A 15,496-nucleotide genomic window follows, 5' to 3' on the forward strand; every position below is an offset into this window, starting at 1 on the left:
AATAAATAAATAAATAAATAAATAAATAAATAAATAAATAAATAAATAAATAAATAAATAAATAAATAAATAAATAAATAAATAAATAATGTAAAGTATAGAAATGCAGCTGAATTTTTCTAAAGTTGCAAAAGCTATAAAGGTGAAAAATAAAAAAAATAGCTATAATTGCTAACTTTTACTCAACATTTATATGATATACCATTTTATGTTTTATTGAYACCATTCATGTTGGTAAGGACTATAACCACGGCATGTACACATCTGTCAAAAACACAACAACTGTAATCATTTTAGAAAAGAGGACATGGATGGATAAATTGCTGACCATAATGATGAAGATGACAGGCCCCACAAAGCCCCAGATGATTCCATTCTGGACACTGAGCCAACAGTAGTCATCAGCTGAGTATTTCTCAAAGGCSGATGCTAGCGTGATGGTAACTATCAGCACTGGCAGGCCTGTTTGTAATTAAGAAAAATAGAAATAAAAAACACAGAGTAAGGAGAATTAAGAGTTGAAATAAGTAAATTATAACCCAATGAACCCATTCACAGATTTATTTGTACAAATACTTGGGTTTATAAAGCCACAGTACCCCAGCCGATGAGATAGTAATACTTCATATGATGATCCTCGCTCAGGTTGACAGCTACTACTTTGCTCCAGAGCAACAGACCTTCCACCAGCATCCAGCTGAAAGCTGCCATGAAGAATAGATGAAGCAGTGCAGCAACAAGTGTGCATCCCACCTTCAAACAAGCCAACACAGGCATGGAGACAAACGCACAGGTTGTGTTGCATTTTAAAACAAAACTGTGTGTACAAATAATTTATAGCTTTACAGGCAAAAATAAAAGTTTATATGAAAATAAGTGTATATGGTTGAGTGGCTGAAGTCAAAGGACGAGGAAGGGGCACAGCCCCTTAAGAGAACACTTAATACTAAACTATGTCCAGCATATGAATGCAACAGTTGTGGTTGCCTGTGTCATGTCAAAAACATTAGTTATTATGTGATTTAATCTCTTTTTATTGTGTATCTACCTATAAAAATTAAGCTTTTAGAATGTTTTTATTACTCACATGTATTTTTACATGTGATGACTTACACTAAGAGATGAAAGAAGATGAGTAACCGTTTTGTACAATACCTTACTATGAATGGCTGAGCCGCTGCAGAGCAGAATCACCTGGGCGCAGATTAAAGCTATGCACAGATTTTTATGAGTTGAAGTCCTATCTGATTTGGGAATACTGTAAAGACAAACAAGGACAATATCACAGATGAGAAATGATAAGTGAGTATCACAGAACAGACATCAGAAATGGTAATAAATTTGCTTTTCAGTGTGGTGAAGATTTTTTTTATTTTTTCTTGTTGCTTGTTTCTGAAATATTTAGGAGTCAATGTTGCATTAATTAGACATGAGGTTCTTTTACTTCCAAGGGGTTACAAGATTGCCAAATGTATTTTCTACACCATTACAAAGGTCTATAAATAAATGTAAAAAAAGAAATGTATTTTAATAAAATAATTTATGGCAATTTAATTTGGTTTTGAACTATTCGGTTCATGTCATCTATGCATCACTGCTTGACACCAGGTGTGATTTCACAGTGTGAAAACAAGTATTTGGCTTGGTGCGTTTGTGCTTTCTTAATTTACACGAACATCATATGCCAGCATGTGTGAGATGAAGGGCTGCACTCTGTTTTTAGGACAGTCATAAATTGTTAGGGCAGCTCTTTCCCTGCTGATCTGATCCCTCTGTGACCATAATGTTAATTAACAGCTGCAGTATTCCACCATAAACCTTTAGGGTGGACTCACATGTAGASAACAGTAATTACTGGATTAGCACAAGTCAATACTGATAGCAGCCTTCAGGCAGAAGAGAAGAAGAGAAGCAACCACAGTGCCAGTAGGTTATCCTGGTGCCTCTGATGGTTTTCCTAATGAATGGCACAGTCTAAATTAGTTGTCACTGGTAATTTCAGCAGACTTAAGGAATTTAGTATTCCTTTAATTGAATAATACTTATTGACAAAAAAACACTTATTATACAATCAAATGTATGAGACTGCAACTAACAATGGACARAAAATGAATATTAAAAAAATAAAAAGAAATGAAATTGTGTTGTGGACATTTTAAAAGCAAAACGTGCACTTGGAGGAGTTGTGTCTGTTGTTTCTGACAACAAAACAGCAGCTTATTTGCATGTAGGTTAGGCCAGGAGAGTCATCTACTCACTCCAGCACAGTGAAGAGCATCAAGGTAACCACCAGCGCACACAGAGATGCACCAGAACCGATGAATGTCAACTTGCTCAAAATAAGGTTATCTTCAGGACTCCACTAAAAAAGCAGGAAAAAATAAGTTAACAAAAATAAAAGTGCCAATAATTATAGTGGGTGATTACTTATCCTACTATATACAACGGGGTGCGAATGTTTGGGCAGCCTTGTTAATTCTTCTGATTTATCATTGATTGTTTGGATTTAAGAAAAACAGTAAAATATATCATATAGGGGACAAACAGTGATATTTGAGAAGTGAAATGAAGTTTATGTGATTTACAGAAAGTGTGCAATAATTGGTTAAACTAAATTAGGCAGGTGCATAAATTTGGGCACTGTTGTCATTTTATTTATTTCAAAACCTTTAGAACTAATTATTGGAACTCAAATTTGGTTTGTAAGTTCGGTGACCCTTGACCTCCATACACAGGTGACTCCAATTATGAGAAAGGGATGGTGGCTCAGTTGGTAGAGCTGATGCTGATGCAAGAAGGTTACCGGTTCAAATCCTGGCCCGGGGACCTTTCTGGGTAGAGTTTGCATGTTCTCTCTGTGCAWGCGTGGGTTCTCTCCGGGTACTCCGGCTTCCTCCCACAGACCAAAAACATGACTATTAGTTTAACTGATAACTCTAAATTGTCCCTAGGAATGAGTGAGAGAGTGAATGGTTGTTTGTCTTGTCTCTACAGTATGTGTGGCCCTGTGATGGACTTGCAACCTGTCGAAGGTGTACCCCRCCCCTCGCACTGTGGCTGCTGGATATGGGCACCAGTGACCCCCCCTGACACTGAAGGAATAAGTAGGTATAGATAATTGATGGATGGAATGGATGGATGGTATTTAAGGGGGGCAATTGTAAGTTTTTCTCCTCTTAGCATCTTCTTTGAAGAGTGGCAGCATGGGAGTCTGAAAACAACTTTCAAATGAGCTGAAAACAAAGATTGTTCACCGTCATGGTTTAGGGGAAGGATACAGAAAGCTATCTCAGAGATTTCAGCTTTCAATCTCCACTGTGAGAAACATTGTGAGAAAATGGAGGACCACAGGCACAGTTCAAGTCAAGGATTGAAGTGGCAGACAAAGACAAATCTCCAATAAACAGAAGTGAAGTATGTTGAGAACAGTCAGAATCAACCCACATACCAGCACCAAAGACCAACAACATCATCTTGCTGCTGATGGAGTCACTGTGCATCGTTCAACTATTCAGCACACTTTACACAAGGAGATGCTGTATGGGAGAGTGATGCAGAGGAAGCCTTTTCTCCGCCCACATCACAAACAGAGCTGGTTGAGGTATGCTAAAGCACATTTGGACAAACCAACTCCATTTTGGAATGAGGTGCTGTGGACTGATGAAACTAAAATAGAGTTATTCGGGCCTAACAAGGGCCGTTATGCATGAAGGAAAAAGAACACAGCACTCCAAGAAAAACACCTGCTACAGTAAAATGTGGTGGTGGTTCCATCATGTTGTGTTCTAGTTAAAGTTGAGGGATGCATGGATTTCAACCAATATCAGCAGATTCTGGAGACCAATGTCCAGGAATCAGTGACAAAGCTGAAGCTGCTAAAGCCAGGGCTGCATCTTCCAGCAAGACAACGACCCTAAACACTGCTCAAAATCTACTAATGTATTCATGCAAAGAACAAGTACAATGTTCTGGAATGGCCATCTCAGTCCCCACACCTGAATATTATTGAAAATCTGTRGTGTCACTTAAAGAGAGCTGTCTGTGGTTGGAAACCATCAAAGCTGAATGAASTAGAGATGTTTTGTAAAGAAGAGTGGTCTAAAATACCTTCAGCCACAATCCAGACTCTCATTAGATGCTATAGGAAGTGTTTAGAGGCTGTTGTTTCTCTGAAAGGAGGATCTACTAAATACTGAGTTAAGGGTTTTTTGTGCCCAAATTTATGCACCTGCCTAATTTAGTTTAACCAGTTATTGCACACTTTCTGTAAATCATATAAACTTCATTTCACTTCTCAAATATCACTGTATCTGTCCCCTATATGATATATTTTACTGATTTTTTTGTCCAAACTWTCAATGATTTATAAAGGTAAATCACAGGTAAATTTATCACAGGTGTGATTAACCACAGGCGAGTCAAAATGTGTTTCTACACTAATTAAACTGTGCCAATACCAGTGTTACATCAAGCTTAAGGTTTTTCTATTTTTCCCTCCAATTGTTTTTTTTTTAATTATTGTTTATCATTTGTTCTTTTGTATTTAACCTGAGTGTTCTGCACAAAAAATGCTGTTTAACTTGACCCTTTGTCTTTTCAGGAGATATTCCACATTATGTATCCAATAATGCTGAACAGTACTATTTTTATTTGCAAATAAAAAGTCATCATTTAGGAATAAAAGCACAAAGAAAATAATTAAAAAAGACAATGATATCACTCTTTTACAAAATAGCATATCACTGACCTCCAGAGTCCATAATTTATTTGGGATTTATTGACTTACAGTAAACCTACAGTTACCTTAGATTCCAGGTAATTCATCAGGACTGCAAAGTTGGTAGTGTGGTTACACTGACAGGAAGTGACACCAGAGCTGACAAAGATCACTGAGCAGCCGTCATTGGACCAGCTTTGTGTGTGAGTATGTCTGGACAACAAAGCACAAAAACATTTGCACAAAAGACATTCACTGCTTCAGTTAAAGCATAGATTCATTTACAGTATACATAATACTTTGATCTGCTAGTCAATAAAATTTTAGTCTTATAAATGATTACTAAAACAGYCAGATATTGTGTCATTTCTCAAAATACTTCAATTTAATTACCAGAAAAAAGATGTAAGGGTAGTTAATGTGAGTTTGCTGTTGATCAAACTTACATTAGGCTGAAATTCCAAAAGGCACAAACAGGACTAACTATCTGCGAATATTCTGCCTAGAAAAAAAAAGAAGTTTGAATTGAATCAACAGCTCTGTCCACAACAGAAAGTCTTGCTCTATTCATTATTTTTATCAAAGTGAACAGCTGTAACATAGATGTTTCTTACAAAAATAAAACACAGCCTTTTACAGTATAAAATGTTTACCATTATGAACTTTACTTAACTGAATGTGTTACGGAAGCAATTAATGTATTAAGTAATAATCTGTTGCTTAGCTGCTCCCTTTCACAGTGAGAAAATTCATGGTGGATTTTGAAATTACTTTTTTTACACTGGATGCCCTTCCTGACGGTTCAAACCCACAGCTTTACAATTTTGAGACAGTGACACTGACCACCAAGCTACTGCATCCCCATATTGAGTAAGAAATAGCAAATATTTCCAATAATTACCCCAAAATTACTTAATACACATATTACAGAATGGATAATTGTACTGTGTGAGACCAACAGATTGTACCGTATGTGAAGAAGAGAGGGTGTACTGGACGGACACAGGAATAGTTTGGCCCTTTGATGTATCTCGAACCATGGCTGATATGACAGCAGAAGATAGCTGACCTGAGAGACCACTACAAAAACAGATGATGGTTACCATTTAGATTTTCAGTTCATTTAAACAAATAAAAGCTTTTATCCTAACAAACATTTTGCAACTGCAAGCACAGATCATTTTGATGAAATGAGACAAGGTCACTACTGAACATATTGTTTTTACTTTTACTGTTTTATCCATCCATCCATTTTCTGTACATGCTTCTTCCTTTTCAGGGTTGCGTGGGTCACTGGTGCCYATATCCAGCAGTCACAGTGCGAGGGGTGGGGTACACCCTGGACAGGTCGCAAGTCCATCACAGGGCCACACATAGAGACAAACGAGACAAACAACCATTCACTCTCTCACTCACACCTAGGGACAATTTAGAGTTATCAATTAACCTAACAGTCATGTTTTTGGTCTGTGGGAGGAAGCCGGAGTGCCCGGAGAGAACCCACGCATGCACAGAGAGAACATGCAAACTCTGCCCAGAAAGGTCCCCGGACCGGGATTTGAACCGGTAACCTTCTTGCTGAGAGGCATCAGCTCTACCAACTGAGCCACTGTGCCGCTGTTCTTTTTATGATTTTTTGAATTAAATATTTTTGAAATTGATTCTCTGAACAGCTCGGTTTTCATAAAATATGTAAAAGCTTTATTTCACAAAAGGAAAATTTCAGCACATCAAAACAAATCAAGCTAAAGAATGTATCTAAAGCTTTGTTAAATGATTTATACAAGGAATGCCATAACACAAAAACAGAATCTAACCTTTTTAGTTTGTCACTCGGTGCAGGCTCCTCTGCTTCAGACACAATCTCACTGAGATGGTTGTAGTGTGTATGAATAAACATCACTTCTTCAGATCCTGATTTGAAAAAAGGTGTAAAAAAGCAGGTTAGTTTTCACAAGCATGTGACAACTATCGAGAATGATGACAAACCAGTCACAAGTAAAAATACTGCAATCTTCAGTTTGAAAAGTCAACAATAATTTATTTAGCAGCCACACAGAGGTAAGTAATCTATACGGCAAGTGAACATCAGGTGTAGGTGTGTTTATGTGCCTCCTACCTTGTGCGTGTATTCTCTGGAGTTCAGAGTCTGGAATAATCAACTCATCAACACTACTGCTGCTGTGCTGCTGAGAGATGAGTGCAGATGGCTTGAAGACTTGATTACAGCTGTCCTGAGAAAGYTTTTGCCAATTCAAGTACACGACTAAAAGGAAAAGGAGTACAGGCAAAAACAACAACCATAAGGTGATTTGTTTTTCCTGTGCTGTGATGCATACACCAATAATCTCAAATTACTCATCTGCTACGTTTACATGGACAAAAGTAATCTGAATAAACAGCCAATCAGATTAAAAATGTGTCATGTGAAYGACCCAATTGGAATATTCTGATCTGATTCAGCTTGATCAGAATGAATTTGTAATCTGAATGAGAGCGGTGGTTTACGTCGACTGATAATCCAAACAGAGCGCATGTAAACACTTATTCTGATCATGTTCTTCTGGTTGTGGAAARCAGACCTGACTGTGTGCCTTATGTCAACCTGGCATATTCCGGCCTGGCTAGATGGCTAGATATGTCGGGGAAGCAAAATTGATTGGTTAGCGATACAACAATCCTATTAGATGTTTTGAAAGAGTTCCAAATGATCAAACACAGTAAAACCAGGCGCAGGTCCAGTCTGTGTTTATGTTCATCACAACAGTAGAACTTCTTCTGTGTTTTTTTTTTTAGGAAAAGGAAAGGAAAGGTTTTATTCTGAATAATTCTAGTGCACGTAAAGCTCATCATGATCGAATTAATTAATTTGTGCCCATATAAACGATACATTTGGATTATTTAATCTGAACACATTTCAATCTGATCAAAGAATTTTGTGCATGTAAACACAGCTATTTATGATGGTTACAGCTTATACATAGCACTACCATATCAAATGTTTACAGATTATTAAAGAAATTGTAATGTTACCTATATTTTTAGTAGAAAGAGTGAAGCCCCTTCGCTCTGCAGACAGAGTGTCTGCAAGAGCTTTAGTGAGACTGTCAATGCTCTCGACAATAGTAAACGGACCAACGTTGACCTGCACACAAAGTTCATTACTAGGGTGAAAGGATTGTTAAAGCTGATAGATGGATGGATGGACTTTGGAGATACTTTAAAATACACTTTACAAACTGAATGTATAAAAAACAGTGTATTATCTCACCCCATCCTCAGTCAGGCCAACCCACTGTGTAGCCATGTGCGGCTCCAGCATCATACTGGCAACGTTTACATAGTTTGTAGCAATGGACAGCATGACCTCTGCTGAATTAGCTGCTTCAAAGGAGGCACTAGATGCAATCCAATCAATCAGCTGGGAGAGGGAGAAGATGTCAGCCGGGGTCAGGAGGTGAGGGCCGTCAGCCTGTATTCTATATAAGACAGCCTGAGTCAGCTGCTGCAGCAAGGTCAGATCTCTGCTCCAGGAGGTGTTGACACTTAGCTCCTTCATTACCTGTGGATAAAGATGTGTCACAATTCTGACTCTTACCTCTGAAAATGCCGTCACTGCAGTATCAAAAGTATTAAATTATAAACTTTGGGGTGAAAGTTGTAAGGCTATAGTCGCACTGCGTTATTAAAAATGTTTGATAAWTAATATCATATAAAGTGATGTAAAGTAATGATGCACTGTAGATAACTAATCTGCCTTTCTTACCAGTCTAGTAATGGAATCTTCATTCAGTTTACTGAAGAATGGTGAATTTGGTAAACTGAAACTGTCCAGGTCTTCTGCAAACAAGGAGATTGTAAAAAGTAACTTATTAAAGTAACAGTGACATTTCCAGAAATTAAGCCCACAAGTTGACGGAGTTGCTTGGTCAACATTTAAAAAAAATCAAACATTGAATAAATTATTACAGCATAACAGCACTGGATAACGAGTAATGTCCAGGTAGTTCTTTATCTTTGTAGGAATTAAAGTAACTTATAGTTTATGTCAAGATTGATATGAACTAACAACATTACCTTTTTTAAACTGACAGACAGCCCCTCTGTATGAGTTGCAGTTCCTCAGGCCACGGACCTCCATAACTGGGTCRAAGACGCTGCAGTCTTCATCTTCTATTGGTTTGAACAACTCAAAGGTCCACGTTTTATTTAGCCAAAGTTCTTCATCTTGAGATTCAAAAAAACCTTCAAGAAAGGTGAATTTTCCTAGTGAAAAAAATAATACAGGTTATTTGTTATATTGATTTACTGAANAGGGAGGTCTGGGCCTCCCTTCTGAAGCTGCTGCCCCCGCGACCCGACCCCGGATAGGCGGAAGAAAATGGATGGATGGATGGATGGATTTACTGAAAGGATAATACATTTCAAACAGGTTACAAAAACTCTTAACTACACAGTATACTGTACATTGCCTCATTGTTCTGTAGATCAATTCATAAATTCGTTTTGTATCCTAATGACATTTTCTTGTTGAGATAAATAAATGCAAACGTAAAAAAGTGAAATGTAAATTTAAACTAGTCTTAATAAATCCACAAATCCTTATTTATTTCCACCAGTTTCAGATTTTTATTTAATGCAAAACTTTAGATACTCTGCTTGATAAGAATATTTTAAATGAAAATTAAATTTGTGATGTCAAGTAACGCAGTAAAGCTAAGGCAACATCAACTTTTAATTCWTGTGCCACTGTTACCCTTATTGTTTTGTTGATGTTATAACATTTACGTCAAAGACAGTTGTTACTTTAAAATTTTAGGATAAAAAAGTTGTAGTTTTGAACAAAAGACAAACAAAAATATGTTAAAACACTTAGATATTAAAGGATTTCAAAAATATATTTAATGATGCTTTATTTGCAGCGCTGCTACAATACTGCACTTATATGCTAATGAGTTTAGTGGAGAAAGAAACTAAACTATTTCTCATCAGTAAAAACTTTACATCCAATGACATGAATCACATGCTAAAGTCCTACAACTGAAATAACAAATAAAATAGTCAGCAGCTACAAATGTATAATAATTTTCAAAAGAAAACACTGACACGTCTGCAGCTAAAAATCACCAAACAAAAGCAAGTGTTCTGTTATTTCTGCATGTTGTTATTTCTGCAGAAGAGGGTGTGAGGTATGTGGACTCTCATTGCTCACTGGGGACCATGATGTCAGAGAAGGAGAAGACTGTTTTGAAGGGTGGGACACAGTGTGATGTAAGCCCCCAAACATTTACAAGAACCATCAGGAGTTTTGATATTTCACAGTTACAACTTGGTCTTCATGTATCCTATTCAAGAACAGACATTTGATAAGAGTATGTGAAGCTAAGCTTACTGAAACCCACCATTAATTCAGAACTAATTTGATGAATTCTCATTCAGTTATTGTTAATGCTCAGTTTAGTAATTTAAATGAATTAGCTGCCACTGTGGATGGAAGATCTTATATTTCATGTTAAACAATAAACAGTGCTTTCTATCTGAGGTAATTTAACTCAAAAGTATATTTTAYTCACCAGTAGTCTTTTTTTGTTCATTATAAAATGTATAAAAATAAATAAAAGCAGTTCAAAATGTATACTGACAAAAAAAGACATCTGAACAAAATTGTAATTGAAAGTTAGATCAGTCTAATTGTTATTTCATTATTTAGATTGCAAAGTTATATTTAATTTAACATTGCATTTCAAATAGTATATTTTACTTTATACCAGTTTAATACAACTGTTTCAGTAATGCAAGATGTTAAAACGTCTTAATTCTACTAAGGGTTAGGGAATGGAAAATGTGTGGATAAATATAGGTCAGAAACACAGCCGATTTAGGTCTGTTCACATCTCTAATGTGTCATTGCTTTCAGACTGAACAAAGTGCCAGATGGGTGGAGTTTACTACATCAGCACAGCTCAGATCTTGGCAAGTTACTCAACAGTGTAAACGGCTTTTAAATTGGGTCTGTTTTGATTGTTTTTCTGCATAGCAACCCCACCCAGTCTAAAGTAAAGTTTGACTCAACCACTGGACCATGTCGACCAACTGCTGTCTCTTCTGCCTTTGAGGTGACCATAAATTCATGTACTTTCATGCTGAAAAATAAATAATCTGAGGTTTTAATTCTAGACWAATGTACCTTGACATAGATTGTCTCTCCACAGCTTTGTAAGGGAGGTCTCTATTTCCATGGCTKCTTCACTCCACTTGAACACTAGCCCAGAGGAGATGGGTGAGCACTCCATTTCCATAGTGACTATTTCACTGCTGTTCAGCACCCGATCCCAAATGTGCAGCTCTGTGATGTTTCCGCAGTAAGACTCGTGGGCTTTAAAAGAACCTCCAAATGTGTCCTGCTCTTGACCAATGATGAAAAGGCCATCAGGACCAATGGCGTTATTACTGTTTAGGCCATCACCCTTTGATATTAAATGATTATGAGCATATAGTGCCCAGTGTCCATCAATCCTGCTCCAAGAAACACACACAGAGTGCCAGGAGTTGTCGTGTTTAAATGCCTCTACATAAGGCCCGTGAGTTCCATGGATCAACAGAGCCAACTGCACAGGCTCGCCCCGAACCACGTTTGCTCGGAGCTGGAACTCATTAATGTAGGATGGGATGGAATAAGAGAAGATTGTGGAAATTCCAAAGCAGTTTGCATCGAAGCGCAGCTGAGTGCAAACAGTCACTGAGCCCATGGAGGGGAACTTGTGCTTAAGGCGTGCATGCTTCCTGTCCGAGCGCCCGGAGAACTCCAGAACCAAGGACGTGGAGGAACCTTTAGTTTCACCGCAAGCAGAGCAAACAAAGGACCAATGAAACAAGACTTCTGTAACGTTTGGCCAAAAAAAGGGACAAATTATGAAATTTTAGTTTGGAGTTATGCTACTGCTATAAACAATTAGGACCCATTAATAATGCAACCCTTTTTTAAGGATGTGAGCAGGGCTAAAATTCCATAGGAAAAAAATTAACTAAGACTACTGTTTAAAAAAAAAAAAGAAAGATTGCAAGTCTGTAAATATACAGTATAACAAATGGAATATTGAACCTACTTGTCTGGTGTTTCAAAACTTTCCTGGCAACCCACACAGGCTGAGAGATTTTCAATGATTTTAGAAAGCTGGCCAGGTCTTGGTTCTCTGCTGGGTTGGAGACTGTTGCTAAGGCCCCGGAGCGTTGCTTACACAGTTCCTCTGCAGTCTGCCACTGAAGGCGATCAGGTACATAYTCAAAGTACGACTCCCCATATGCATGGCTTCTGGTTTGAAGTGTAAAGGCTAAAGAAAAGAAACTGATGTCAGGAAAATGCAGAGCAAACAAAATTGGTTAAAACTATCGACTGCTTTTTGATTTAATCAATGAGTAAATTTTTGAGACAGGACACGAACTAAACAATGACATCAACTTTAAAAACATCTGGTTATTTCACTGAGGGGAATCCCTCTCTGACTTACCCAAAGCTAGACTTATCAAGACCCCATAAATGTATTTTTGCAGTCAGTTTGTAGGTCAGATTAAGCTTTTAAGATATAAATATTCCACATTATAACAATTTAAAGTCATGTACTTCTTCATGCCTTTGTATTTCACATTAACTTGTACTTTAGTGAGCTCTAAACAAAAGAAAAACTGGAATTTTTGTTATGTTTGTCTGTCTAAAGTGAAAATCTTAACTTTGTTATGTACCAAACATAACTGAATTAGTACAAAGATAACTGGGATGACAGATCTGTTTTGTGTGACTACTTAGTGTATTTGTTGCTGTTTTGAGTGAAACCACTGCATTTATTGGATTTATTTTATTATATCTTAATTACTGAAGCAAACTGAATGAGTCTATTATGTTTTATAGACAGAGAAACCCAGTAACATCAGGGTTTACAAGGTTCATTTAAAAAAATGTGACCAAAACAAAGCCAGATGGGCAGCCGGGGTGGCACACCTGAAACATGATTGGCCACCACAGCTGATAGAAAAGATGCACAAATAGAGTAAAAAAAAAAAAAAAAAAAAATCACATAAGTATTGGTGTACATGTAATTTTATAAATAATTGTTCTATATTTTACAACAGACATGCAAATTACACCAAAAAAGGTTTAAAAACAGGAAAAAAAAATTAGCAAACTAACAAAATGCGGTGCCAAATGTATCCCAATTGCATAGCCGAAAAACATTATTGTAAATAAACAGCATGAYATAGGGATGTGGTAGTAATACAACCAAAACGGAGTGAATATAACTCACCTGTTGTAAAGCTGTGAACACACACCTAAAACACAGATACAATTTTAATGTCAGGATTGAAGGCATTGCAGAAGCTTTAATTAATGATAACTGAATACACCTGTGTAGAGCTCGTCTACCCAACTTATTACAACCCCCCCCCCCMCCGTTACTTTACCTTATTTGATAAATAAGTTCTAGCAACAGCTTCGTGAAAGCTCATAAAGACATAAAATAATTAACACATAACAATAACACGTCGTTGTCTACAGTTTAATAAAGGCTGTTCTGTTATTACGCCAAAAACTCTGACAAAACACCTTTTTTTATTTTTTACTTTTTGTTTATTCAAAACGTGTAGCCCTAATATGGGGGCATTTTAACTCCGAACAAGTTCTGAGAAAAAAAGAAAAAACAGTACTTACAAGCAGGCTTAAACTGGACAAGTATAACCAGCACATCCTGTAAAAACAGACTTGTTACACTGGGATAGAAAATGGGACTACATCGGATATTTAAGCGAACGGGTCGTTTTACCTGATTTATTAGTCCTTATTGTGCGTCTTCTCGTTTCAGTCGAGTCGTGTCCGTGAACGCAACATCCACTCTCTTACGAAAGATTCAGTTTTTMACTTCAGCTAAATCTGCTCGAACTGTGCAAGAACACGAAGCTTGTTGACTCCCGAGCATGAACGGGGAATAAGAAGAGGAGTGGGTGTAACCTGCAGCCAGCAGCAGGAGGTTGGCAAAAAAAAAAAAGAAAAAAAAAGGGGTCCGGGGACCCCTAGGGGCCCGGGTGTAAACTCCAGTGGGTCTTGTCTGACATTGGTTCTATATTTGATCTAAACTTAATTCTAAAATAATATACTAAGATATTAGTTGTGGTAACTCATCAAGTCACTGGAGAAAATATTTGGTTTAATGTGTACTTACATAACAGTACAAATATTATTCATGATTCAAAGAACATTGTACACACATTGTTACCTTTATAAAAGTTCAGCAATTGATAAAGTAGTCCAACGTGTACATACAATTTGGAACATGTTTATTAAGCATATCAAAAATGTAGACAGCATATTTAGGTGCCAATTTAAAATTAAAAAATCCTTTTAGGTGCAGATCAGAGTGCACYAACTGCTCAAAGCAAAAACATAAAWACTTGAAAACAAGCCACGTAAATTTACTTTCTTGTGCGAGCAGCTGATATAATTTCTTTTTCGATAAAAAAAATGTGCCATAAATATGGCAAAGGTTAAAATAGCACTTTGCTTACAAAAAGAGAGACCTAAATTWTACACATCTTCTCTTAAAGCTAATTGTTTGTGTATTACAGTCATGTTTATGCAAACATGAGAACTAAACGTGCCATTATACATAAATAYAAACCATGTACAGAACGAAGTGAAAGCATCTATGATTATTTTTTTACAAAACAGCGTACCAAAGCTGCTAGGTAATGAAATGTTACATGTTTATATGATGAACGATGAAAGTCCTTGCTTCAGCTCATGTGTAAATACATTTACACTGAAGACAGCAAAAGTTCTGATCCTACCAAGGATGAAACCCTCAACGCATCTCAACACTGCTGCATTTACACCAGGTTACTTCAGCATTTTCTACATCGTTTGTAGGATACAATTACCCAAAGTTCAGAAGCTTAACCCAATATCCTTTTTCATGGCAAAAACCACACATATTTTATAGTCGATAAAAAAACATGTAAGTTATAACACACAAAAAAAAAACCATTACACCCAGTGTGGACTACCACTGTTGGACACACCAGGAGCGAGGGAGTAAACGACCTTACTCACAAGTCGATTTCTAACAGTGCTGTGTGCTTTAGCTCTCTCTTTGGTCGACAAGTCGTTTTCTGTACTCTTCTCAGAGCTGSATGAATTCCTGTTCTCGTCTATTTCCTGTTGGCGCCAAGAGGACGAGAACAAGGGCTGGAGTGCGGAGTGGAGCTCGTCTCGTGCAGATAGGGACAGAGTCTCGGCGCCCTCCTCGGACAGACCRGTAATTAACTCATCAACAGCCTTGGCGGAGGAGGAGATCAGCTCTCTGCAGCTGCCGAGGTCAGAGTCTGTACCTGGAGGGGGTAAGAGGCAGACCGCTCAGTGACACCTACAGCAACACGTTAGTTTACAGTTGAAAAAAGATGGTGGCAACTTGAAACGTGTTCTTTTTTTGTTGTTTACTTAATACAGTATATAATATATCTATTAAGACGGCAACACAAATGTGCCCATTTTAACCCAGCATGCATGTTCTGTGAGGAAACTGGAGTACCTGGAGAAAACCAGGGTTCCCACACCTTGGTCAACATCAAATTCAAGGCCCTTTCAAGGACTTTCCAGTACTAAATTCCTCAAATTCAAGAAACATGTGTGACAGCAGTTACCTACTGCTACTACAGAATGTTACCAATAAACAGCTTTAATATCATGTAAATTCAATGAAAAACTGGGAATCAATGAAAGAAAGTGGATTA

At 37.3% G+C, this 15,496-nt stretch overlaps 2 protein-coding genes across 3 annotated transcripts in view; both read right to left on the bottom strand.

Moving 5' to 3' along the window:
- The window catches only part of LOC106519202 (adhesion G-protein coupled receptor D2), an 80,337-nt gene extending 66,382 nt beyond the window's left edge, over positions 1-13,955 (bottom strand). The window contains exons 1-17 of the mRNA XM_014010761.1: positions 13,534-13,955; positions 13,422-13,458; positions 13,018-13,042; positions 11,824-12,048; positions 8,795-8,983; positions 8,484-8,557; positions 7,989-8,279; positions 7,751-7,862; positions 6,837-6,983; positions 6,535-6,631; positions 5,686-5,797; positions 5,164-5,219; positions 4,804-4,930; positions 2,259-2,362; positions 1,156-1,258; positions 600-753; positions 329-462 (exon numbers count right to left, since the gene is read on the bottom strand). Coding sequence (XP_013866215.1) covers positions 329-462; positions 600-753; positions 1,156-1,258; positions 2,259-2,362; positions 4,804-4,930; positions 5,164-5,219; positions 5,686-5,797; positions 6,535-6,631; positions 6,837-6,983; positions 7,751-7,862; positions 7,989-8,279; positions 8,484-8,557; positions 8,795-8,983; positions 11,824-12,048; positions 13,018-13,042; positions 13,422-13,457 — 1,986 coding nt within the window. The 5' untranslated portion in view covers position 13,458; positions 13,534-13,955. The remainder of the gene's footprint in view (positions 1-328; positions 463-599; positions 754-1,155; positions 1,259-2,258; positions 2,363-4,803; positions 4,931-5,163; positions 5,220-5,685; positions 5,798-6,534; positions 6,632-6,836; positions 6,984-7,750; positions 7,863-7,988; positions 8,280-8,483; positions 8,558-8,794; positions 8,984-11,823; positions 12,049-13,017; positions 13,043-13,421; positions 13,459-13,533) is intronic.
- A 72-nt stretch (positions 13,956-14,027) lies between these two features.
- Positions 14,028-15,496, bottom strand: part of kif14 (kinesin family member 14) — a 22,065-nt gene continuing 20,596 nt past the window's right edge. For both annotated transcript variants that reach the window (XM_014010759.1, XM_014010758.1), the window contains exon 29: positions 14,028-15,094. In XM_014010759.1, coding sequence (XP_013866213.1) covers positions 14,751-15,094 — 344 coding nt within the window. In that variant the 3' untranslated portion in view covers positions 14,028-14,750. The remainder of the gene's footprint in view (positions 15,095-15,496) is intronic.

The sequence above is a fragment of the Austrofundulus limnaeus genome, unplaced genomic scaffold (assembly GCF_001266775.1).
Source record: "Austrofundulus limnaeus strain Quisiro unplaced genomic scaffold, Austrofundulus_limnaeus-1.0 Scaffold73, whole genome shotgun sequence".
Lineage (NCBI taxonomy): Eukaryota > Metazoa > Chordata > Actinopteri > Cyprinodontiformes > Rivulidae > Austrofundulus > Austrofundulus limnaeus.